The sequence below is a fragment of the Narcine bancroftii genome, chromosome 5, assembly GCF_036971445.1.
Source record: "Narcine bancroftii isolate sNarBan1 chromosome 5, sNarBan1.hap1, whole genome shotgun sequence".
In the NCBI taxonomy this organism is placed as follows: Eukaryota; Metazoa; Chordata; class Chondrichthyes; order Torpediniformes; family Narcinidae; genus Narcine; species Narcine bancroftii.
The window spans coordinates 16,831,079-16,856,292 of record NC_091473.1 but is presented as its reverse complement, the minus strand read 5'-3'; the positions used below and the strand labels follow the sequence as shown (position 1 = coordinate 16,856,292).

The 25,214-nt window shown below is 49.6% G+C and overlaps 1 protein-coding gene across 2 annotated transcripts; it reads right to left on the bottom strand.

The window, feature by feature from the left end:
- Window positions 1–670: 670 nt before the first annotated feature.
- Window positions 671–24,998, bottom strand: LOC138763171 (protein B4-like). Of its 2 annotated transcripts, none has more exons than XM_069936904.1 (5): window positions 24,816–24,998; window positions 14,840–15,111; window positions 7,010–7,109; window positions 4,621–4,682; window positions 671–1,144 (listed from the first exon to the last, which is right to left on the bottom strand). In XM_069936904.1, exons 1-5 carry the CDS (start codon window positions 24,913–24,915, stop codon window positions 818–820), a joined length of 861 nt encoding a protein of 286 aa, XP_069793005.1. In that variant the 5' UTR covers window positions 24,916–24,998; the 3' UTR covers window positions 671–817. The 2 variants fall into 2 exon arrangements, with proteins under 2 accessions (XP_069793005.1, XP_069793006.1); XM_069936905.1 differs by lacking the exon at window positions 24,816–24,998 and adding an exon at window positions 17,019–17,098.
- Between the last annotated feature and the right edge of the window lie 216 nt (window positions 24,999–25,214).

Genomic DNA, 25,214 nt, shown 5'->3' with positions numbered 1-25,214 from the left:
CAGCACAGACTCTTCAGCCCATAACGTTATGCTAATCTTCCCTCTACTCACTTTTCACCGATGTCCTTAGATATTTGCTATTGATGCCCCAAGTGCTGGCTGTCCAACCTATCCAAGCCCCTCAAAATCATATGCATCTCTATTAAGTCTCTTCTCATCCTTTATTGCTCCAAAAAGGAAAGCCCATCTGTCATCCTGGTCTCATAAGAGATTGTCCAATCCAGAGAACATTCTAGTAAATCTCCTCTGCATTCTCACCAAAGCTTCCATGTCATTACTTTAATGCGGTGACCAGAACTGAGCACAATACTTCAAGTGTGGTCTAACCAGATTTTATACAGCTGAAGCATTACCTCATGACTATTGAACTCAATTCTCTGAAATGATGCCAGTACACCATACACTCTCTTAACCACCTCGTCAACTTGGTACAGAAACTTTGAGGGCTTTATGGACCAGGATCCCACAATCCCTGTTCCTCAGCACTTAAGAAACTTAACCACTTACTCTGCCCTCAAGTTTGACCCTCCAGAGTGCATCACTTCACATTTATTCAGATTGAACTCCATCTGTCACTTCTCTGCCCAACATTGCATCCTCACTAGTGGGGCAAGGTGGAGTGACATTGGCATCTATCCAAGGCAGGACATATTACAAAGTGATCAAAGTATCCAGAAGATATCAGGTTAAACTTTATTGAAATATATAAAAAGACAAATCTCATACAATTCAACTTTACACACAAGTTGCCGTACCTTTGTGGACTTAATTGCTGCTGTGCTCAACAGACCCAGCCTGCCCAACATTCTGCTTTGTATTAGCAGCCTTTCCGGGGCCTAGCCTTGCTGGTGGATGGTTGAAACTCATCTGCATTTTGCCTCTTGCTCACTTCTCCTTTCTTGCCTTGGCGCTTTGCCACTTTCTTTGGCACAGGGTCTGAAGGTTGCCTGTCCAGAGTCTTACTTGGCAGGGCATCTGAAAGTTCACCCTTTTTTTTCTTCACCTTATCCTCAGTGCCCGACCCAGTGCCCGAAGGCTGATCGTGGCTTTTATTCATTTCATTCTTTCCTCCAGGTTCTGAGGTTTTTGCAGAAGGATTCTTGGGCAGCTTCTTGGTGACTGCCAATTGGCTTTTCCCTGGTGCCTGCAGTCAGGAGAACAATGTGTGAACAGCACCCAGTCTTATGCCACCCTATACAAACTCACTCAACAATTTAACCCATCCCTACCGCACATCCATAACCCTCTAGTTTTCTTGAATCCTTGTGCCCATCTCAGAATCAGAACTTGTTATAAACAAGTCATGAAATTTATTGTCTTATGACATTTTGAATGTCCCTATTGTACCAGCATCTACAAACACCTGGAAATGTATTCCAGACACCCTCCACTGAGTATAAAAAAGAATACCTCTGTAATCTTCCCCAAACTTTCCTCCCCTCACTTTAAACAGATGTCCTCAGATATTTGCCATCGTAACCCCAGGATAAAAGTGCTAGCTGTCTATTCTTAGCCCCTCAATCTTGTAAACCTCCAAGTCACCCTCATCTTTTGTCGTTCCAAAGAGACAAGTTTTCCAATCCAGGCAATGTCCTGGTAAACCTCAATACCCTCTCCAAAGCATTTATATTCTTCCTGCAATAAGGAGACTAGAACTGAATACTATACTCCATGTGTGGTTTAACCGGAGTTCTACAGAGATGCAACATTTCCTCATGACTCTTGAATCAATCCCCTGACTGAAGGTCAACACATCATACATCTTAACCACCTTATCAACTTGTGCAGCAACCTTGAGGGATCTCTGGAACTCAAGATCCTGCTTCCTCCACATTTATGAATCCTGCCATAATTCACATACTCTGCCTTCAAGTTAGACCTTTCAAAATGTATCTCTTCATACTCACCTGAATTAACCACCATATGCCACTTCCCTGCCAAACTCTGCATTCTGTCTATATTCTGTTGTAAGTTGTGACAGCCTTCTCTATTATCCACCAATTCTCTAATCTTTACCATTTGCAAATTTACTGACCCATTCCACCACCTCTTCATTGATAAAATATCACAAAGAGCAGGAGTCCCAGAATGGATCCCGGCAGAGCATCACTAGACACCGATCTTCAGGCAGAAATGTTCCATCTTTTCATTAATCTGATAACTCACACACCAAGTTAGATGCTCCTCTACCTCCTTCTTGGTGAAGATGGGTCCTATGGTAGAGATACTCAATAATCACAAACGACAATGAGGAAGTGTACAGGAGGGAGATCGACCAACTCGTTGAATGGTGTAACGACAACAACCTTACGCTCAACATCAGCAAAACCAAGGAGATGATTTTGGACTACAGGAGGAAGTCAGAGGAACACAATGTAGTCCTCATTGAGAGCTCAGTAGTGGAAAGGGTGAAGAACTTCAAATTCCTGGGTGTCAACATCTCAGAGGATCTATCCTGGAGCCTCCATGTTGATGCAACCACAAAGGCGGCTCACCAGTGGCGATACTTTGTGAGGTGTCCGAGGAGATTAGGTGTGTCACCGAAGATTCTACAGATGTACCATGAAGAGCATTCTGGTTGGATGCAACACTGCTTGATATTGAGGTGCCAACCATCAGGACAAGGGTTGTTAACTCGGCCTGCGACATCACAGGCACCAGACTTCATTCTATCGGGGGAATCTACATGAAGCGAGGTCTTAAAAATGCAGCCTCCATCCTCAAAGACCCCCACCAATCAGGCCATGCCCTCTTCACTCTGCTAACATCAGGAAAAAGGTACAGAGGCCTAAAGATGAGGACTCAGCAGCACAAGGACAGCTTCTTCCCCGCTGCCATCAGATTCCTGAATTATCAATGAACAAAGAATTGCCTTTACTTTTTGTGCACTATTTTTATATTTTATTATTTTTTTATTTTTATGGTAATGTCATAAGATGGTTATAGTATGAAATGTTTACACTGTGATGCTGCCACAAAACACTGCATTTCATGACTTGTTCATGACAATAAAATTCTGATAATTCTTTGAGCCCCTTTGAAGCTGCACTCCCAGTGAATGTTGTCAGTAGCATAAAGGGAGAGTCTGGTGTCCTCCTTGACCATTTTAATGATCACATGATTTTAATGTTCCATGTGATTGATGTTGATCTGCCCAAGGCCTTCCACCTCAGATCCAACAGCCTCCATTCTTGATCTTCAAAAGACTTCCAATGAAACAACCTCCACAGAAAATTCCAGACATTTACCATCTATTCAAGTTTCTGTGCATACATCCCTCACCTAGTAACCATATTCCCTCTTTCAAGACTCCCACCAGTGGAAACACATAGCATCCACCCCATTGAGCTCTCATCCCTTGCCCACCAGCCGACATTCATGGACTTTAGTTGAGAGGCTCCTGCTGCCACAAATGAAGTGCTATGAAAGAATCTCCACCTTGCAGCATGCCCTGCAGTTATAGGGTCATTCAGCATGGAAACAGGCCCTTCAGCCCAACTTACCCATGCTGACCAAACTGTCCAATCCACACTTGTCCCACCTGCCTCTAAACCCATACCAACCACATTCAATTCAGAACATTTTTCCCCACCACACAACCTTTTGATTCCTGTAAAAACACAATGCTGGAGAAACTCAGCTGGTCAAACAATGTACTTTATATAGCAAAGATAAAAATACATAACTGACATTTTGGCCTTCAGCCCTTCATCAAGGTATCATACCTTGAAGGCCTCAAGCTTGAAACATCTGCTATGTATTTTTACCTTTTTTATATAAAGTACACTGTTTGATCAGCTGTGTTGCTCCAACACTGTCTTTACTTCAACTAGAGTGTCTACAGACTTGTTTTACTTTTGATTCCTGCCTTTGTATGCAGGCTTACTAACATCTTTTTCCAGTTCATGTATCCATCCACCATTGCAATTGTACCTGCCTCAGCCACCACTCCCAGCAGCCCATTCCATATACCCCCCGAATAAAAAAAGTTACCCCTCAGATTCCTGTTAAATCTCTCCCCCCTCACTTTAAACTAGTGCTTCTCAACCTTTTTCTTTCGACTTTAAGTATTCCCTATGCCATAGGTGCTCTGTGATTGCATAAGGTGGTATGTGGGTGGTAAGAAAAAGTTTGAAAACTACTGTTTTAATTGTACCTAATTGACTCCTTATGTTCATGGTTTCATAACTCCAAAGGAAATGGGCCAATGACAATTTTTCTCAAGCAAAATATTTCAGTGACAATTGGGTCTAGAACAGTGATTCTCAACCTTCTCCACCCACTCACATACCACCTTAAGCAATCCCTTACTAATCACAGAGCACTGATGGAATAGGGATTCCTTAAAGTGGTATGTGAGAAAGAAAAAGGTTCTTTAAACCCATGTCCTCTGATTACCATCTCCCCTACTCTGGGCAAAAGACTTCTCCTGATCTATTCCTCTCATGGAGGATTGAGGACCAGGTGCATTGGAGGAAGTGTGAAACATCCTTCCAGTAGCGGCTGGTGGCATCCCTCATGAAGCCCAATTGATACCAATGAGCAGCAGAACTTGGCTCAATCTCTCCTTGTAATTTCAACTCTAGCATTGCCCAAAAGGAGTAATAAAAATTCAATTACCTTGCCTGCTTCTGCTCCTTTTCCTTTTGAAAGTTCTGTGGACTTTTTCACCTTTTTGGCCTCTGCAAGAAGGTTTGGAGTTTGGAGGTTCAAAAAGTTATATTGAGTTGGAGTACAACAAAGTACACTGGGCAGCACAGTTGGCACAGCGGTTAGCTCAACACCTTTACAGGTCCAGCATTCAGGACCAGACCAAGGTTCGAATCCCACGGTGTCTGTAAGGAGTTTTGCACATTCACCAGTGTTTGTGTGGGTTTTCCCCAGGGGCTCTGGTTTCCTCCCACCATTCAAAATGTACTGGGGTGTAGGTTAATGGCATATAAATTGGGAAGCACAGACTTGTGGGCCAAAATGGCCTGTTACCGTGCTGTATGCATGTCTAAACAATGTGTTAGTGAGTGTCAATGTTTGCAATGGTGCATATTGTGTTGAGTAGGTGTTGTGCTGCAAAGAGTACAAGATCAAGCCACTCCAGTTCTGCCAGTGGATGGACCCAAATTTGAACATTAATAACTGAGTGTCAGAAAAGTGCCAAAGGTCTGTGGTCAGTTCGAGCTTCAATACAATACACAAACATGCTGGAGAAATTCGACAGGTCATACAGCATCCACAGGAAGGAGAGTGACCAACATTTCATGCCTGGACTGTTTATCAGGTACAAGAAATAAAAAGGCACATGACTGAACAAAGGGTGGGGGGGGCTAGGGGAAGAGGTTAGAAGGACAGTGCAACAGGCAAGTGATGATACAGGTGGGAGGGTTGAAGAGAAAAAAGCAGAGTTGACAGGGAGAAGGCAGAGGGCGAAGAAGAGTAGCATCTGATAGGAGAAGGAAGGGAAGGGTTGGGGAGCTGGAGGAAACTAGACAATAGGGAAAGAGGCTGGGGAGGAGTTAACGTAAATTGTAGAGATCAATGTTAAGACTATCTGGTTGGAGACTGCCGAGAGAATGCAAGATGCTGTTTCTCCTTTGGTTGGTGGCCTTAGTTTGGCAGTGCACGAGGCCATAGACAGACAGAGTGGCAATGGGGTGTTGAATTGAAGTGTTTGGCCACTGGGGAGTCTAGGAAGTCCTTGCTATGTCAATGTTTCAGGTTTGGACCCTTTAACAGACTCTTCAAAGGGTACCATTTATGAAAAAAATCTCAATTCCCTTTGATGCTCCTTAGTCTTCCCTCAAACCTTTGCCCTCTAACTTTATAGATGGGAAATGCTAGTCATTTATAACCCCAGTTATAGACCTTGTATAAACAGACCCTAGCTATTCATTACTCAACTCGAGTCCTCCAATTCTGCAGACGTCCTCTCAAATCTTTGTTGCTCCTTGTGCAATTTAACAATCTTCATTCAATGTGTCAACCAGAATGGTGCACGATTCTCCAAGTGCAGCCTATGCCACATTATGTACAACATGCCCAACCCATGCTTAATGCCCCTACCAGTGAAGGAATGGCATCCTTGCCTATGCCACCCTGCCTACCCATGTTGCCACTTTCAGGGAACTATGTACCTCATTCAGATCAACACCTAGCCCAGGGACCTGCAGTATATTTTGCCCTGGGATAATTGTCCTTTCAAATGGATGCAAAAGTATAAGGTATAAATTGTTTGTTGAAAGAGTCAATCCATCCTCTACTCCATTCTAATGATGTGAGGATACAGAACCATTGGATCACAGGAGAAACAGACCCAGCAGTACTTGCAAACTTGCCCAATCCAGTAACATGGAGTAAGGTCCAAGCCAGCAAAATATTGAACAATTATCTTAAGAGTTAGAGTTTAGATGAGCAGAAGGAATCAAGGTTATTACCCAAAGTAAAAACACTATTGCTTCTTGTGGCCGCATGACCTGCTGAGCTTCTCCAGCACTTGTGTGTACTGTACTACAGAACCATAGAAGACTACAGCATAAAATCAGGCCCTTTGACCCATTTAATCTGTGCAGAACTTTTATTCTGCCTTGGATCATAGCCCTGCATACCCCTCCTATCCAAATTGTTCTTGCATGTCCAAATTGACTCCACATTCATCACTTTTGCTGGCATCTCATTCCCACACTCCCAGCATAGTTACCCCCAATGTTCTCTTTGAACATTTCACCTTTCAATCTTAACCCATGTCTTGGTCTTGTCTCAACCTCAGTGGGGAAAAATCCATTTGCATTTACTCTATCTGTACACCTCAATTTTGTATACCTCTATCAAATCCCCCATTCTCTGATGCTCCAGGGAATAAACTCCTAACTTGTTACCTTTTCCCTATTACTCAGCTCCTCAAATCCTGGCAACATCCTTGTAAATTTTTTCTGCACCTTTTAATTCAGCATCTTTCCTGCAGCACACTCAACCCCAGCATCTGCAGATTTTCTGGTTTGCCGCCGAACATCATTACCTGATCTTTTGCCAGTTTCTGTCTCATCATCTGCCTTCACAGTCCCAAGATTTGGATTGCAGTTTTCATTGGATTTCTTCACGTTTATGTTAGCTGCAAGCTAGGGAAGAATAGTTAGTCAGTGGACTTTAGAAAGCATGAGACATCTCTCCCATTTCCATCTTCTGCAATTCATCTAACAAGCTCCAAAATAGCAAGAGCATTGGTGGTGGGGAGGGACTGCTGGTGATTCAGAGCATTCAATAAGACTGGACTCACCACAAGCCAAACTCCTGCTGGAGTACAGATAGTCATGTAGACAGTGTTCACCAGTGTCACCAACACCAGATTCAGTCAGGCATTGTTAACTCAAGAACAAAATGGGTGCTAATGAAGGCATTGAACCTCATTCACCCCACCATTCAAGGTGATCATGGTAGATGTACCCAAGCCATCTAATTTTTTGTGCACCCATTTCAGTCCCCGCCCCCCCCAACCATCACCACCACCATTCACCATCTTTTAAAGGGTCAGAGCATTTCAGTGCAGTACAGGAACTTCAGCCTGCTATGTTGTACCGACCTACATAAACATACTCCACAACCATCTAACCCTTCCCAAGCTCACACCCACAACTCTCCATTGTCCTTACGTCCATGTGCCCCTCCAAGTCTTTTGAACATCCCCATTGTTCCAGCCTCCATCACCACCCAGGCAATGCATTTCAGGCACCTACTACTCTTTAAAAAAAACCCTCACCTTCGATATCATTGCAGAACTTTGTTCTACTCATTTTAAACAGATGTCCTCTGGTACTTGCTATTGTTGCCCGAGGAAAAAGGTGCTGGATGTCCACTCTATTCAATCCCTCTAATCTTAAATACCTCAATTAAGACACCTCTTTGTCACTCATTAAGAATATCCAGCACTTCCTCTTTCTTAACCTTAACATGCACCAGCAGATTAGCCTGTTGTACACTGACTGCACATTGACCAAGGTCCCTTTGCCTAGTGAGCACTGAAGGAAAATATTTATTCTGGACCTCCTCTACCCTCACTCTCATTTCATCCACATACTTTAAAAACCCCAATGATTTACCCTCCACAACAGAAGTATTCCAAAGACTCACCACTACCCCAACTCCACACTGAATGACCACCCTCTGGGAGTTGCTCTTCCTGAAAGATGATCACTTGGGTGCTTGGGTTAAAGGGAAGAGCCAAAGGGGATCCTTCAGCAAATAATTACCTCCTACGCAAACTGATCTACTATAGTGGCTTCAAGTGCCAAAGGAGAGCAAACCTAGCTGGCACTTCTAGAACCAGGGAGCAGTCTCAGAATGAATGGTCACCATTAAGGACTAGAACAGAGCATGTAGGAAATCGAGGAGTACATGCCATTCAGCCCATATAGTTATGCTGCCCCATGTAAACTGACTCCACAACAATTAATCCCTCCCACAACCCTCCATTTTTCTCACATCCATGTGCCTATGCAAGAGTGTTTTGAACATCCCTATTGAACCAGCCTCTACTACTGTCCCTCACAATGCATTCCAGACACCCAACCCCGTGAAAGCTGTACCTCTGACATTAGCCCTAAACTCTCCTCCAGTCACCTTAAACAGATTTCTCTGGTATTTGCCATCGTCACCCCTGGATAAAAATTCTGGCTGTACACCCTCAGCCCCTCAATCTTCTACAACTCTATGAAGTCACGTCTCATCATTCACAGTTCTAAAGAGAAAAGCCCGAGCTTGCTCAACCTTTATTCTTGTCATGTCCTCCAATCCACGCAACGTCCTGGCAAATCTCTTTTGCACCCTCTCCAAAGCATTTACTTTCCTGCAATGCACAAAGCTGCTGGAGAAACTCAGCAGGCCACACAGTGTCCACAGGAAGTGAAGGGTAACCAATGATTTGGGGCTGCAGGTCTTGCCGAGATTCTCTAGCACCTTTCTGTATTGTATTGCATTACAATTACAGTGTCTACAGTCTTTCCTGTTTGACCACCTTTCTGACCAGACTAAAGTAGTCCTCCAAGTGTGGTCCAACCAGAGTTTTATAGAGCTGCAACAATACCTCATGGCTCTTAAATCAATTTTAAAAAAATTAAGCATACAGCATGATAACAGACCCTTCGAGATTATAAGCCTACACCACCCAAATACTCCAATTAACATAATTTCTGTAAGTTTTGAAAGGTTGGAGGACACATGCAGATACAGGGAGAACATACAACTCCTTATAGACAGCACCGAATTTGAACCCAGTTCTCTGGTGCTGTAATAACATTGTGCTAACTGTGTTGCCTTGAACTAAATCCTCTGACTAATAAATGCCAACACCATACATCTCCTTAGCCACCTACCAACCTGTGCAAACTTAAGAGATCGATGGGCCTGGACTCCAAAATCTGTTCGTCCACACTGTTTAAGAATCCTGACATTAACCATGCACTCCAAGAAATAGTTTACTCAGAGATTGGGGTATCCTTGGAGTTTTCAACTCAAGAGAAAATTCATAATATCTTTGGAGTCCTACAGCATGGAAACTGACCATTCAGCCCAACTTGCCCATATCAACCAAATGTCTCACCCACACTGATCCCATCTGCTTATGTTTGGCCCATATCCCTCTAAACCCATCCTATCTATCCACCCAAATTTTTCTCAAATGTTGCAAGCGTACCTCCTACAACAACCACAACCTCCTCCTCCTCCTGCACCAGCCAGTTCCATACACCCACCACCTACTGTGTAAAAATAAAAAAAGTTACTCCTCCAGTTCCTGTTAAATTTCACCCCCCCCCCAAAACTCACGTCCTCTAGGCAAAAGATCTATTCCCCTCATGATTCTATACACCTCCAAGATCACCCCTCATCTTCCAGAGTTCCAAGGAATAAAGCACCAGCTTGCCCATCATCTCCCTATAGTTCAGGCCTCTCTCTCCCTCTTTCCCCCCCCCTCCCCCAGAGTCCTGGCCACATACTCGTATTTAGGATATCATGGGAATAATCTTCTATAATGGCAGAGTAGACAAGAGAGACTAAATGGCCTTCACATGCTTTTATTTCTTACTCAATGAAAGACAAGCCAGCAAGGCACCACCTCAATGAAACAGAATAAGCATGTATGTCGTCCAAGACAAGAGTCAATTGCAGAACCAAGTAATGGAAGTTCAAACAAGAGCAGTGGAAAGGAAATTCAGTGTTAATCAAATGAATTCTCATTCCAAGGCAACACTTCAGGTCAAAAGCCTTAAAGTATTTTTGACTGGAGATCACATAACATCATGGTCCAGCATGATCTTGAGGCATGGAATCCATGGAACCTTGGCTAATTGGATTCAGAATTGGGTTACCTGCAGAAGGCAGAGGATGGTAGTAGATGGAACATATTCTGCCTGGAGGTCAGTGACTGGTGGAGTTCTGGTGGGATTTGTCTGGGACCACTGCTCTTTGTGATTTTTATGTGACCAGGATGATTTAAGTAGAGTGTTGGGGTAGTAAGTTTCTAGATGACAAGAAGGTTGGAATTGTTGTGGTCAGGTGTAGGTTGCCATAGGTTACAACTGGATATAGATGTGATGCAGGGTTCGGAAAAGAAGAGAGATGGAAGTGTGAAGTGATGCAGAATACATGGTTAATGGAAGAATTCTTAAGTGTGGCAGAACAAAGAGATCCCTCCAGTTTGCCATGCACGTTGATTGGGTGGTCAAGAAGGTGTGTGGAGTTTTGGCCTTCATTAGTCAGGGGATTAAGTTGAAGAGTCATAAGGTAATGTTGCAGCTCAATAAAACACTTCACATATTGGGTTCAGCAGGAAGGATGTTGATGCATTGGAGAGGGACCAGAAGAGATTTACCACAATGTTGCCTGGATTGGAAAACATTTAAGATGTAGCAAGATTGAAAGAGCCAGGGCTATTCTCTTTGGAGCAAGAGAAGCGACTTATTAGAGGTGCAGAAGATTATGAGAGGAGTAGATAGGGTGGAGAGCCAGCACCTTTTTCCTGAGGCAACAACAGCAAGTACCAGGCTGTCCATTAAAGGTGAGTGGAGGAAAGTTTCAGGGAGACTTTTTTTTAAAAAAAAAACAGTGGATGTCTGGAATGCATGGGCTGGGGTGATGGTGAAGGCTGCCACAATAGGGCCCTTCAAAAGACTATGGGCATATGGATGTTTGAAAAAAAAACTAGAGGGTTATAGGTGTGAGGTTGGGAATGGTCCAAGTGTTGTGGTTTAATACAAAAATGCTGGAGAAACGCAAGTCACACAGCATTCTTTGTGGCAGTGTATGCAACATTTCAGGCAGAAGCCCTTCAACAAGGTATGAGCAAAAAACACAGGCAGGTGCATGAATGCAGTAGTGGAGGGGGGGGGGGGTGGAGCCAAGGATGCAAGTGGGAGGGTACAGGCAGCAGCTGGAATGCGATAAGGGAAATGTAGCTCTTTGAATTGAGAGGGAAGAGCTGGGGAGCTAGAGGAGACAGACTCAAGGAGGAGCCTAATGAAGCCAGAGAAGTCAATGTTAATGCCAACTGGGTTGGAGGGCAACCAGACAGAATATTAGTTGTTCCTCCAATTTGCGAATAGTCTCAGTTTGGCAGAGCAGGAGACTATGGAGAGACACGTCACTTGATAATGATGTGTTTTACTCTGGGAAGTCTTTGCTGATGGATCGGTAAGAACAAAGGTACTCAACAAAATGATCCCCCAGTCTGTGTACAGTTTCCTTGTTGCAGAGGAGGCTGCGTCAGGAGCACCTGACGCAGTAGAATTAGATAATTGTTGTGGAGAAAGGCCATCTAATGTGCTGGATTGTTCTATGTTCTTTCACCAATGTCACTCATTGGTTAACTCTTCTCCATACCGGGGTCATAATTCCACTGCAAGGTCATGGGATATCCCAGCAGTGGGGCTCAAGGCTTGCAGCCATTTATTGGTTCATTCCCTGCCTAATCTCTCTCACAAACCGTGACAGTTGACAGAATGCAGCCTGAACAGTTGTAACTACAACAAGGACAGAGGCTTCCTTCCCTTTCACCACGTTTCAAATTAGAGAGCACACATTTAATAGGCCATAATCAGCTTCCATCATCAGTACTGATCACAATATTATTAATTCACTTAAAACTTCAGCCCTCTAGTCCCAGCAACAACCTGGTGAATATCCTCTGCACCCCTTCCAGTTTCTTGGCATTTCCTATAGCTGAACAGCCGGAATGCACCTAGTACACAAAATATGGTCTCACCCACTGAATCTTGAGATCCCAACTTTTGTAATTGATACCTTGCCCAATGAAGGCCTGTGTGCTAAACACATTCTTTACCACCTGATCCACAAGCACTGCCACATTCAATGAATTATGCACCTGTATACCTTTTCTGACCAACACCACTCTACCATGGTTTAGCTTAGCAAAGAGCAGCACCTCACAATTGTCAGAGGTAAATTCCATTTACCACTCTTTGGCCCACCTCCCCAACTGATCCAGATTCTTTTGTAAACAGACATTCTTCCAAACTGCACCACCAAATCTGGTGCTATCTACAAATGCATTAATCAAGTTAACTACATTGTCATATACATCAACATTTGGATGGCAAACACCAGTACCAACTCCTGCAGCACACCATTGGACATAGGATTCAATCAGAGCACCATCCTTCCTCAACTATCTTCAGCCAGTTTCAAATCCAACAAACCAGGTCACCTTGGATCCCATGTGATTTACCTTCCAGACTAATCTGCCATGTGAGACTGTGTCAAAGGCCTTGCTAAAGTCCAGTTGGACAATATCCAGCATAATGCCCTCATCAATCCTCTTCAATAAACTATCAGATTCATGAAATACCATCTTCCACACATGCACCTATGCAGACTCCATCCACAAGTGCTGGTATAGCCTGCCCTCAGAATCCCTTCCAGCAATTTTCCCAGCACTGACCTTCAGTTCCCCAACTTATTCATTTCCCCCCTTTTTTTAAAGAACAGCCCAACATTAGTTCCCCTCCACTCTTCTGCCACTTCGCCAGAGGACAAAGGCAATGCAAATATTTCAGTGAGGCCGTCTGCAATTTCTTCCCCAGCTTCTCACAAGTTGGGCCCCGGGGACTTGTCCATTTCAATGCACCTCATGGTTGCTGAGACCTCCCACCTGGTCATTCCAACATGGAGCAGCATCTCCCCACTAGTTTCCTCCAATTCCTTGGCTTCCAGAATCTCCTCAACAGTGAAGACTGAGGTGTGTACTGAAACCCTCACCCTTTTCCTGTAACTCCACACAAAGTCAGCCCTTGTTGATCTTTAATGGGACTCTTCCCTCTCCCTCTATACACCTGTGGAGCCTTGTGATTCCCCTTAATCCTAACCACCAGCTCCATTGCATGTCCTCTATTTACCCTCCTGATTTCCATCTTGTGCCTCCAGACTGCTCAAATCTGACAGCCTTTTTTTCCAGTCCAGAACCTTCATATCCCCATCAATCCCTTTCAGGGAATCCCTAAACTGACTCTTCACTCTGAAAGGAACATGCAGTACCTGCTCTCGCTGTCTCACCTTCAGAAACATACAGTTTTCCTTCATCTCCTCACTTGCAAACATACTCTCCCAATCAACCTCCTCCCTAATTGCTCCAAGAATCACCTTTGTCTCAATTAAGGGCTTGTGGATCAGTCCCATCCATCTCCAGAAAGATTTTTAAACTGATCACTGGACTTGTCATCAGACCCACAGTGCTCCCCCAGTATCACTTCAAGGGGAGGTTCAGTGTTGGACCATCTCCAGCAAGGCCCTCAGTATTTTGCTGTGCACACACACGAGCTGAAGAAACTCAGTAGGTCACACAACAAAGGAAGTGAAGGGTGGCCTATGTTTCGGACTTGGACCCTTCACCAGGAGTCTAGAAAAATAGGCAGGTTCTTGAATAAAAAGGTGGGGGAGAGGGGAAGGAGGAGGAGCACAGGCTTAGAGATAATCAGTGGATACAGGTGAGAGGGTAGAAAAGAAAGAAGCTGAGAAGTGATGGGAGGAGAGAGCCAAGGGTAATTCACTGATAGGGAAGGGAGTGGTGAGCTGTAGGGCACAGAGGGATAGGGAAAGATAGACTGGGGGAGAGGGTTAATGGAAATTGGAGAAGTCAATATTGATGCCATCTTGTTGCAGAATGCCAAGTTGTTCCTCCAATTTGTGGGTGGTTTTTATTTGGCAGTGTACATGGCCATGGACATACATGACAGTGTGCCAATGGAAGTGTTTGACTACTAGAATGTCCTTCCTAATTCCCCCCTCTCCACTCCTGATGAAGGTCTTGGTACCCCTTTGCTTCCCAATGATGTGGCATAACCTGTTGAGTTTTGCCAGCACTTGTTTACTCCACTGGATCCCAGCATCTGTAGATTTTCTTGTTTAACTCCACAATATACTGATTGAGGAAGCTCTCTTGGTCACTTGAATTGCTCCCCGTCCAAGCTCTTTGTACTATGAGTCTCTCCCCTCCCCCACCCCCCCCCCCCCCCCCCCCCCCACCCCGGTCAATATCATCCAAATATTGGATATATGTCAGAAATATCAGAAGGTCCAAAAATCAATGTGGAAAGTTGTATCAAGACACAACTAAAATTAATGGGAAATATACTTGGGAACTCAACTGGATTGAAGCAAATAGGATGATAATTAGATAACAAGCATTTCTATTACTGCAAGCCAAGATGAAGGGCATTCACCATCATAGTGAACAAACTTTTCAACACAAGAAGAGGCACCCTGTAAAGTTCTATTCACTTAACAAGAGAAATTAGTGTCACCAATGAAAGTGAAGACTAACAGTTGCAGAGGACACACTTACTTTGAATCTACCAGTTGCTCCAGTTGCTTTTGAGTTGGCAGGTCTGACGAGGATGCCTTTCTCGAGGCCAATGGTCAAGGCTTTCTTCAGGTTGGCCTTGAGGAGGACAGGACTCATTGTTGGGTAAGTGGAGAGAATGTAGCTCTTTATGGCTGGTACAGAAGTGCCTTTGCGATCGCTGCTTTTCTCCAAGGCCATAACCACCATTCGTAGAATGGGAGGGCGTTTATACCGAGAGTGGATCAGCATGTTGCTAGTTCTTCGTCTCATCCCTGGAAAGAAATCAAAGAAAGCACTGGAGTCTGACTGCATCCACGTTGCCTGCCAATACCCAGAGGAAGAGAACATGAAAGCCCAGCAGCAGCACTGGAACCGAAGAATCAAGGGGCTGGTGTGTTATGGTCAAGTTGTCCAAATATTGAGGAGGCCAAATTTGGAGTCTTTTGTGCAGTTTTTAGTCACTTAACTATAGGAAATATATCAATGAGATTGAAAGAATACAGGGGTTACTACTTTACTGTTCTCCCATGATAGTAATTGCATTGATTTTTTTTGTTAAATCCTTGTCAAAAGGGTTTGATAAGATTCATTTATGGACTAATTTTTAAAATTATGTTGTGTTTCTATGAATAAAATTAAGAGTGTTTGGGGAGAGCGACTTACAAACTATTCTTTCCTAGGATGTAGAGCAAGTGTTTAAAAATGGGTCCATTCCTCTTTCATTTGTGCAGGTCATTCGCTTATTAACTTCTAGATAGTACGTAGAGTACATTTATCCAAAGATAAATTAGCTAAGATTTTTCCTACCATCAACCTGTACGTGATAGATATCATAATGGGGTTGCTTCCTTATTTCATATATTTGGTCTTGTTCCACATTTGATCACTATTGGAAGGAAATTTTAATGCATTTTCCTGGTTACTATTCAACCCCATTCCATTACAGCTTTATCTGATGTGGATATAGAGAACAGATTTGCCATGTCATAGCTAGATCTATTTTCCAAAGATGGAAGAGCTCTATCCTTCCCAGTTAGACACAATGGACACCCAAACCTTATGCTTGAACTTCAAAGATTAGATGTAATGTTTTGAAAACTGAAGTTAAGTTTGATAAAATGTGGCACAATTTTATGAATATTTTAATGTTTAATGAATATTAAACATTACTATTTTGTATACAACATAAGAAGCATTTATAATCTCTTCCTGAACTTATCTACAAATAATCCAATTCACCAGCTTACTGTTACCCTTTTGGAGGCTTAAGGTGTCCCAGCAGCTTTTTCTCTTTTTTAATTTGGGGGTTATAGATTTAGGATAAGTTAGTTTTTTTTCTGCAGGAAGATACAATATTGAATTCTGTTTGTTTAACATTAGTTGCGATGTTCACTTTTATTCTAGTATACATTGTGATTCCTCTGTGCCTGTACATATATAAGACCGCAGAGCCCACCTCACTGACAAAAGGCAAAGGAGGAAAAACCCAACACCCAACCCCAACCTGCAACCGCTGCAACCGTGTCTGCCTGTCCCGCATCGGACTTGTCAGCCACAAACGAGCCTGCAGCTGACGTGGACTTTTACCCCCTCCATAAATCTTCATCCGCGAAGCCAAGCAAGAAGACACATATATATAAAAAAATTAAAAATAAGAAAAACTACACAGAAGATTTACAAGGATGTTGCCAGGACTTGAGGAGCTGAATTAGAGGGAAGGTTAAACTTTAGAACTTTATTCCCTGGAGCATCAGAGAATGTGGGAGATTCAATAGAAGTATACAAAATTATGAGGCATACTGATAGAGTGAATGCAAGCAGGCTTTTTCCACTGAGACGAACATGGATTAAAGGTGAAAGGTGCAATATTTAAGGGGAGCTTCTTCATGCATAGTGTATGGAATGAGTTGCCAGATGAAGTGGGCTTGATTCAGACAGGTGAATGGATGGGAGGTATAATGGTCCAGATTCAAGTCAATGACTAGGTAGAATAATAGCAATGGCAGAGACTAGATGGACTGAAGAGTCTGTTACTGCATTCTATGGTTCTACAGAAGTGGTAGAGAGAGGGAGGACAGGCAGGGGGAGGATGAGCAATGCAATGACCGACCACACTTCATGGGAATCAGAACCAGTTACTTAGCTCCAACTCAAAGTTGGAAGAGGATACAGCACTTACTGCTCTTAATGAAGCAACTGCAGGAAAAGTTATCTTGTTGCAGACTGAAGTAATTTTTCTAGTACTTCAACATCACTGTATTCAAAAGGTAAAAGAGGTAGCTTAGGTCATAGACAATCAGGTTAAACTTGTTTATGAGTGAGCCAATTTAAGACAGACAGCAAGTTTCTAAAGCAGAAAGTATAGCTGAGCTGCTATTGAGGCCAAAACTAATTCATGGACAACCAATCTACAAATGGTATCAAGACAATGAATACTAAAAAAAAACAAAAAAATATCAGGGTGACCAGATCAGAAACAATTGAATGCATTTATTTGTGGAAGGTTGTTCCTTCTGTTAGTAATGTTTTTCTAGATTATGCAGAACTACAATACATTTAATTTTATGTCCAAACATACCAAGTTTTTTTAAAACAAGGGATTAGAGTTCTTTTTTGTCATTCTGACAAAATTGCACAGGGAAGGGGTTTATCATTGTTTTATTTTTGGAAATGTACTTATATTCTTCATATTTGGTAACCATATGTTCTCTGTACAATAGGTTCTTGTTCTATAAAACCTGATGAAAAGAGCTATCAGACACCACTGCACAAAGAGTAGCTGCTTGGCTTTTAGCAACCATGTCAATACACATTTGTTTTGACAGCATTACTCCCAGGTGTTTCCAATATAATCAGGTCCACCTGTAGAAGCTAGAACAAAAATCTGCTAGAAAAAACTCAGCGGGTCATGCAGCAAACACAAGTAAAGGGGGACTAAACAGTTCAGGTCCGGGCCTGCATCAGGTGCAAGCAAGTGGGCACCTGAATAAAAAGGTGGAGGGAAAGGTAGGTCAGGGGTGGAGCACAGTCTAACAGGTAAGAAGTGAATACAGGTGGGATATAAAGAAGCTGAGGTAATGGGGGGGCGGGAGAGGGCGCTGCGATAGAAGGGGGGGGAGCTGCGATAGAAGGGGGGGGCGCTGCGATAGAAGGGGGGGGCGCTGCGATAGAAGGGGGGGGCGCTGCGATAGAAGGGGGGGGCGCTGCGATAGAAGGGGGGGGCGCTGCGATAGAAGGGGGGGGCGCTGCGATAGAAGGGGGGGGCGCTGCGATAGAAGGGGGGGGGCGCTGCGATAGAAGGGGGGGCGCTGCGATAGAAGGGGGGGCGCTGCGATAGAAGGGGGGGCGCTGCGATAGAAGGGGGGGGGCGCTGCGATAGAAGGGGGGGCGCTGCGATAGAAGGGGGGGTCGCTGCGATAGAAGGGGGGGCGCTGCGATAGAAGGGGGGGCGCTGCGAATAGAAGGGGGGGGGCGCTGCGATAGAAGGGGGGGCGCTGCGATAGAAGGGGGGGGCGCTGCGATAGAAGGGGGGGGCGCTGCGATAGAAGGGGGGGGGGCGCTGCGATAGAAGGGGGGGCGCTGCGATAGAAGGGGGGGCGCTGCGATAGAAGGGGGGGCGCTGCGAGAAGGGGGGGCGCTGCGATAGAAGGGGGGGGCGCTGCGATAGAAGGGGGGGGCGCTGCGATAGAAGGGGGGGGCGCTGCGATAGAAGGGGGGGCTGGGCGCTGCGATAGAAGGGGGGGGCGCTGCGATAGAAGGGGGGGGCGCTGCGATAGAAGGGGGGGCGCTGCGATAGAAGGGGGGGGCGCTGCGATAGAAGGGTGGGGGCGCTGCGATAGAAGGGGGGGGCGCTGCGATAGAAGGGGGGGGCGCTGCGATAGAAGGGGGGGGCGCTGCGATAGAAGGGGGGGGCGCTGCGATAGAAGGGGGGGCGCTGCGATAGAAGGGGGGGGCGCTGCGATAGAAGGGGGGGGCGCTGCGATAGAAGGGGGGGGCGCTGCGATAGAAGGGGGGGGCGCTGCGATAGAAGGGGGGGCGCTGCGATAGAAGGGGGGGGCGCTGCGATAGAAGGGGGGGCGCTGCGATAGAAGGGGGGGGCGCTGCGATAGAAGGGGGGGCGCTGCGATAGAAGGGGGGGCGCTGCGATAGAAGGGGGGGCGCTGCGATAGAAGGGGGGGCGCTGCGATAGAAGGGGGGGGCGCTGCGATAGAAGGGCGAGGGGGGCGCTGCGATAGAAGGGGGGGGCGCTGCGATAGAAGGGGGGGCGCTGCGATAGAAGGGGGGGCGCTGCGATAGAAGGGGGGGCGCTGCGATAGAAGGGGGGGGGCGCTGCGATAGAAGGGGGGGCGCTGCGATAGAAGGGGGGGCGCTGCGATAGAAGGGGGGCGCTGCGATAGAAGGGGGGCGCTGCGATAGAAGGGGGGCGCTGCGATAGAAGGGGGGGCGCTGCGATAGAAGGGGGGGCGCTGCGATAGAAGGGAGGGGCGCTGCGATAGGAGGGAGGGGCGCTGCGATAGGAGGGAGGGGCGCTGCGATAGGAGGGAGGGGCGCTGCGATAGGAGGGAGGGGCGCTGCGATAGGAGGGAGGGGCGCTGCGATAGGAGGGAGGGGCGCTGCGATACAAGGGAGGGGCGCTGCGATACAAGGGAGGGGCGCTGCGATACAAGGGAGGGGCGCTGCGATACAAGGGAGGGGCGCTGCGATACAAGGGAGGGGCGCTGCGATACAAGGGAGGGGCGCTGCGATACAAGGGAGGGGCGCTGCGATACAAGGGAGGGGGCGCTGCGATACAAGGGAGGGGCGCTGCGATACAAGGGAGGGGCGCTGCGATACAAGGGAGGGGCGCTGCGATACAAGGGAGGGGCGCTGCGATACAAGGGAGGGGCGCTGCGATACAAGGGAGGGGCGCTGCGATACAAGGGAGGGGCGCTGCGATACAAGGGAGGGGCGCTGCGATACAAGGGAGGGGCGCTGCGATACAAGGGAGGGGCGCTGCGATACAAGGGAGGGGCGCTGCGATACAAGGGAGGGGCGCTGCGATACAAGGGAGGGGCGCTGCGATACAAGGGAGGGGCGCTGCGATACAAGGGAGGGGCGCTGCGATACAAGGGAGGGGCGCTGCGATACAAGGGAGGGGCGCTGCGATACAAGGGAGGGGCGCTGCGATACAAGGGAGGGGCGCTGCGATACAAGGGAGGGGCGCTGCGATACAAGGGAGGGGCGCTGCGATACAAGGGAGGGGCGCTGCGATACAAGGGAGGGGCGCTGCGATACAAGGGAGGGGCGCTGCGATACAAGGGAGGGGCGCTGCGATACAAGGGAGGGGCGCTGCGATACAAGGGAGGGGCGCTGCGATACAAGGGAGGGGCGCTGCGATACAAGGGAGGGGCGCTGCGATACAAGGGAGGGGCGCTGCGATACAAGGGAGGGGCGCTGCGATACAAGGGAGGGGCGCTGCGATACAAGGGAGGGGCGCTGCGATACAAGGGAGGGGCGCTGCGATACAAGGGAGGGGCGCTGCGATACAAGGGAGGGGCGCTGCGATACAAGGGAGGGGCGCTGCGATACAAGGGAGGGGCGCTGCGATACAAGGGAGGGGCGCTGCGATACAAGGGAGGGGCGCTGCGATACAAGGGAGGGGCGCTGCGATACAAGGGAGGGGCGCTGCGATACAAGGGAGGGGCGCTGCGATACAAGGGAGGGGCGCTGCGATACAAGGGAGGGGCGCTGCGATACAAGGGAGGGGCGCTGCGATACAAGGGAGGGGCGCTGCGATACAAGGGAGGGGCGCTGCGATACAAGGGAGGGGCGCTGCGATACAAGGGAGGGGCGCTGCGATACAAGGGAGGGGCGCTGCGATACAAGGGAGGGGCGCTGCGATACAAGGGAGGGGCGCTGCGATACAAGGGAGGGGCGCTGCGATACAAGGGAGGGGCGCTGCGATACAAGGGAGGGGCGCTGCGATACAAGGGAGGGGCGCTGCGATACAAGGGAGGGGCGCTGCGATACAAGGGAGGGGCGCTGCGATACAAGGGAGGGGCGCTGCGATACAAGGGAGGGGCGCTGCGATACAAGGGAGGGGCGCTGCGATACAAGGGAGGGGCGCTGCGATACAAGGGAGGGGCGCTGCGATACAAGGGAGGGGCGCTGCGATACAAGGGAGGGGCGCTGCGATACAAGGGAGGGGCGCTGCGATACAAGGGAGGGGCGCTGCGATACAAGGGAGGGGCGCTGCGATACAAGGGAGGGGCGCTGCGATACAAGGGAGGGGCGCTGCGATACAAGGGAGGGGCGCTGCGATACAAGGGAGGGGCGCTGCGATACAAGGGAGGGGCGCTGCGATACAAGGGAGGGGCGCTGCGATACAAGGGAGGGGCGCTGCGATACAAGGGAGGGGCGCTGCGATACAAGGGAGGGGCGCTGCGATACAAGGGAGGGGCGCTGCGATACAAGGGAGGGGCGCTGCGATACAAGGGAGGGGCGCTGCGATACAAGGGAGGGGCGCTGCGATACAAGGGAGGGGCGCTGCGATACAAGGGAGGGGCGCTGCGATACAAGGGAGGGGCGCTGCGATACAAGGGAGGGGCGCTGCGATACAAGGGAGGGGCGCTGCGATACAAGGGAGGGGCGCTGCGATACAAGGGAGGGGCGCTGCGATACAAGGGAGGGGCGCTGCGATACAAGGGAGGGGCGCTGCGATACAAGGGAGGGGCGCTGCGATACAAGGGAGGGGCGCTGCGATACAAGGGAGGGGCGCTGCGATACAAGGGAGGGGCGCTGCGATACAAGGGAGGGGCGCTGCGATACAAGGGAGGGGCGCTGCGATACAAGGGAGGGGCGCTGCGATACAAGGGAGGGGCGCTGCGATACAAGGGAGGGGCGCTGCGATACAAGGGAGGGGCGCTGCGATACAAGGGAGGGGCGCTGCGATACAAGGGAGGGGCGCTGCGATACAAGGGAGGGGCGCTGCGATACAAGGGAGGGGCGCTGCGATACAAGGGAGGGGCGCTGCGATACAAGGGAGGGGCGCTGCGATACAAGGGAGGGGCGCTGCGATACAAGGGAGGGGCGCTGCGATACAAGGGAGGGGCGCTGCGATACAAGGGAGGGGCGCTGCGATACAAGGGAGGGGCGCTGCGATACAAGGGAGGGGCGCTGCGATACAAGGGAGGGGCGCTGCGATACAAGGGAGGGGCGCTGCGATACAAGGGAGGGGCGCTGCGATACAAGGGAGGGGCGCTGCGATACAAGGGAGGGGCGCTGCGATACAAGGGAGGGGCGCTGCGATACAAGGGAGGGGCGCTGCGATACAAGGGAGGGGCGCTGCGATACAAGGGAGGGGCGCTGCGATACAAGGGAGGGGCGCTGCGATACAAGGGAGGGGCGCTGCGATACAAGGGAGGGGCGCTGCGATACAAGGGAGGGGCGCTGCGATACAAGGGAGGGGCGCTGCGATACAAGGGAGGGGCGCTGCGATACAAGGGAGGGGCGCTGCGATACAAGGGAGGGGCGCTGCGATACAAGGGAGGGGCGCTGCGATACAAGGGAGGGGCGCTGCGATACAAGGGAGGGGCGCTGCGATACAAGGGAGGGGCGCTGCGATACAAGGGAGGGGCGCTGCGATACAAGGGAGGGGCGCTGCGATACAAGGGAGGGGCGCTGCGATACAAGGGAGGGGCGCTGCGATACAAGGGAGGGGCGCTGCGATACAAGGGAGGGGCGCTGCGATACAAGGGAGGGGCGCTGCGATACAAGGGAGGGGCGCTGCGATACAAGGGAGGGGCGCTGCGATACAAGGGAGGGGCGCTGCGATACAAGGGAGGGGCGCTGCGATACAAGGGAGGGGCGCTGCGATACAAGGGAGGGGCGCTGCGATACAAGGGAGGGGCGCTGCGATACAAGGGAGGGGCGCTGCGATACAAGGGAGGGGCGCTGCGATACAAGGGAGGGGCGCTGCGATACAAGGGAGGGGCGCTGCGATACAAGGGAGGGGCGCTGCGATACAAGGGAGGGGCGCTGCGATACAAGGGAGGGGCGCTGCGATACAAGGGAGGGGCGCTGCGATACAAGGGAGGGGCGCTGCGATACAAGGGAGGGGCGCTGCGATACAAGGGAGGGGCGCTGCGATACAAGGGAGGGGCGCTGCGATACAAGGGAGGGGCGCTGCGATACAAGGGAGGGGCGCTGCGATACAAGGGAGGGGCGCTGCGATACAAGGGAGGGGCGCTGCGATACAAGGGAGGGGCGCTGCGATACAAGGGAGGGGCGCTGCGATACAAGGGAGGGGCGCTGCGATACAAGGGAGGGGCGCTGCGATACAAGGGAGGGGCGCTGCGATACAAGGGAGGGGCGCTGCGATACAAGGGAGGGGCGCTGCGATACAAGGGAGGGGCGCTGCGATACAAGGGAGGGGCGCTGCGATACAAGGGAGGGGCGCTGCGATACAAGGGAGGGGCGCTGCGATACAAGGGAGGGGCGCTGCGATACAAGGGAGGGGCGCTGCGATACAAGGGAGGGGCGCTGCGATACAAGGGAGGGGCGCTGCGATACAAGGGAGGGGCGCTGCGATACAAGGGAGGGGCGCTGCGATACAAGGGAGGGGCGCTGCGATACAAGGGAGGGGCGCTGCGATACAAGGGAGGGGCGCTGCGATACAAGGGAGGGGCGCTGCGATACAAGGGAGGGGCGCTGCGATACAAGGGAGGGGCGCTGCGATACAAGGGAGGGGCGCTGCGATACAAGGGAGGGGGGGGCGGGAAGGACGCTCCGATACAAGGGAAGGGGGGGGCGGGAAGGGCGCTCCGATACAAGGGAAGGGGGGGGCGGGAAGGGCGCTCCGATACAAGGGAAGGGGGGGGCGGGAAGGGCGCTCCGATACAAGGGAAGGGGGGGGCGGGAAGGGCGCTCCGATACAAGGGAAGGGGGGGGCGGGAAGGGCGCTCCGATACAAGGGAAGGGGGGGGCGGGAAGGGCGCTCCGATACAAGGGAAGGGGGGGGCGGGAAGGGCGCTCCGATACAAGGGAAGGGGGGGGCGGGAAGGGCGCTCCGATACAAGGGAAGGGGGGGGCGGGAAGGGCGCTCCGATACAAGGGAAGGGGGGGCGGGAAAGGCACAAGGGAAGGGGGGGACGGGAAGGGAGCTCCGATAGAAAGGAGGGGGTGCCAGGAAGGGCACTCCGATAGAAGGGAAGGGGGGGAAGGAGGGGGCAGGAAGGGCACTCCGATAGAAGGGAAGGGGGCAGGAAAGGCACAAGGGAAGGGAGGGGCAGGAAGGCCACTCCGATAGACGGGAAGGGGGGGCAGTAAGGGCACTCCGATAGACGGGAAGGAAGGGCACTTCGATAGACGGGAAGGGGGGGCAGGAAGGGCACTCCCATAGACGGGAAGGGGGGTCAGGAAGGGCACTCCCATAGACGGGAAGGGGGGGCAGTAAGGGCACTCCCATAGACGGGAAGGGGGGGCAGGAAGGGCACTCCGATAGACGGGAAGGGGGGGCAGGAAGGGCACTCCGATAGACGGGAAGGTGGGGGCAGGAACGGCACTTCGATAGACGGGAAGGAGGGGCAGGAAGGGCACTCCGATAGACGGGAAGGGGGGGGCAGGAAGGGCACTCCGATAGACAGGTAGGGGGGCAGGAAGGGCACTTCAATAGATGGGAAGGGGGGCAGGAAGGGCACTCTGATAGAAGGGCACTCTGATAGAAGGGAAGGGGTGGAGAATTGGAGGAAAGGACACAGAAAAAGAGAGAAAGACAGGGCGGGGCAAAGGGTTTAATGGAAATTTGAGTTGATGTGAATGCCAAGACTGAAAGCAAGGTATTAAAGAGGAGTTTGGACCCAAAAACATCAATCATTTCTCTTCCACTGATACTGTTCCTGATTCAAAAACCAGCAGCCTCTGCTGTGGAAGAGTTTAGATTAAGTGGAAACCACGGGGCTGGATGACTTCTGCAGTCCATCAAAACCCAGGTCCCTACCTGTAAGACTCATGTATTGGCTCCTCGACGAGACAACTCTCACACCAGATGTTTTGGAACCTCTGGTCCCAGGGGCTGCTATAACCTTCCTTGGTGACATTTTGTGTAAAAATCTGGGTGAATATAATTTAAAAAAAACTGCCTATATACTTTGTGAGTCAGTCAGGGTGTCTTCTGATTGGTCTTCAATCTGCTTGCCTTTTGGAGCAGGTGACTGTGTACTAAGCTCCTCCTCCTGAGAGAGCTCTTTTAAATAAACCAATGGGAGTGACACTAGCTTAACTAGAGAGCATCAGCAGAATTCAAACTTAAAGGCACCATCCACAGGTTATTTAAAAAGGCAATGACTACCATCAACTGGAGCACAGAGTGGATAAGGGTTTAAAGATAACTCTGACT

Bases quoted from the DNA above. Each gene is read 5' to 3' on its own strand.
- LOC138763171 (XM_069936904.1), bottom strand. From the start codon at position 24,915: ATGTCACCAAGGAAGGTTATAGCAGCCCCTGGGACCAGAGGTTCCAAA. The intron at 15,112-24,815 runs GTAGGGACCTGG...ATTTCTTTCCAG, and splicing joins CCAATACATGAGTCTTACAG to GGATGAGACGAAGAACTAGC. The intron at 7,110-14,839 runs GTAAGTGTGTCC...ATTCTTCCCTAG, and splicing joins GAGCAACTGGTAGATTCAAA to CTTGCAGCTAACATAAACGT.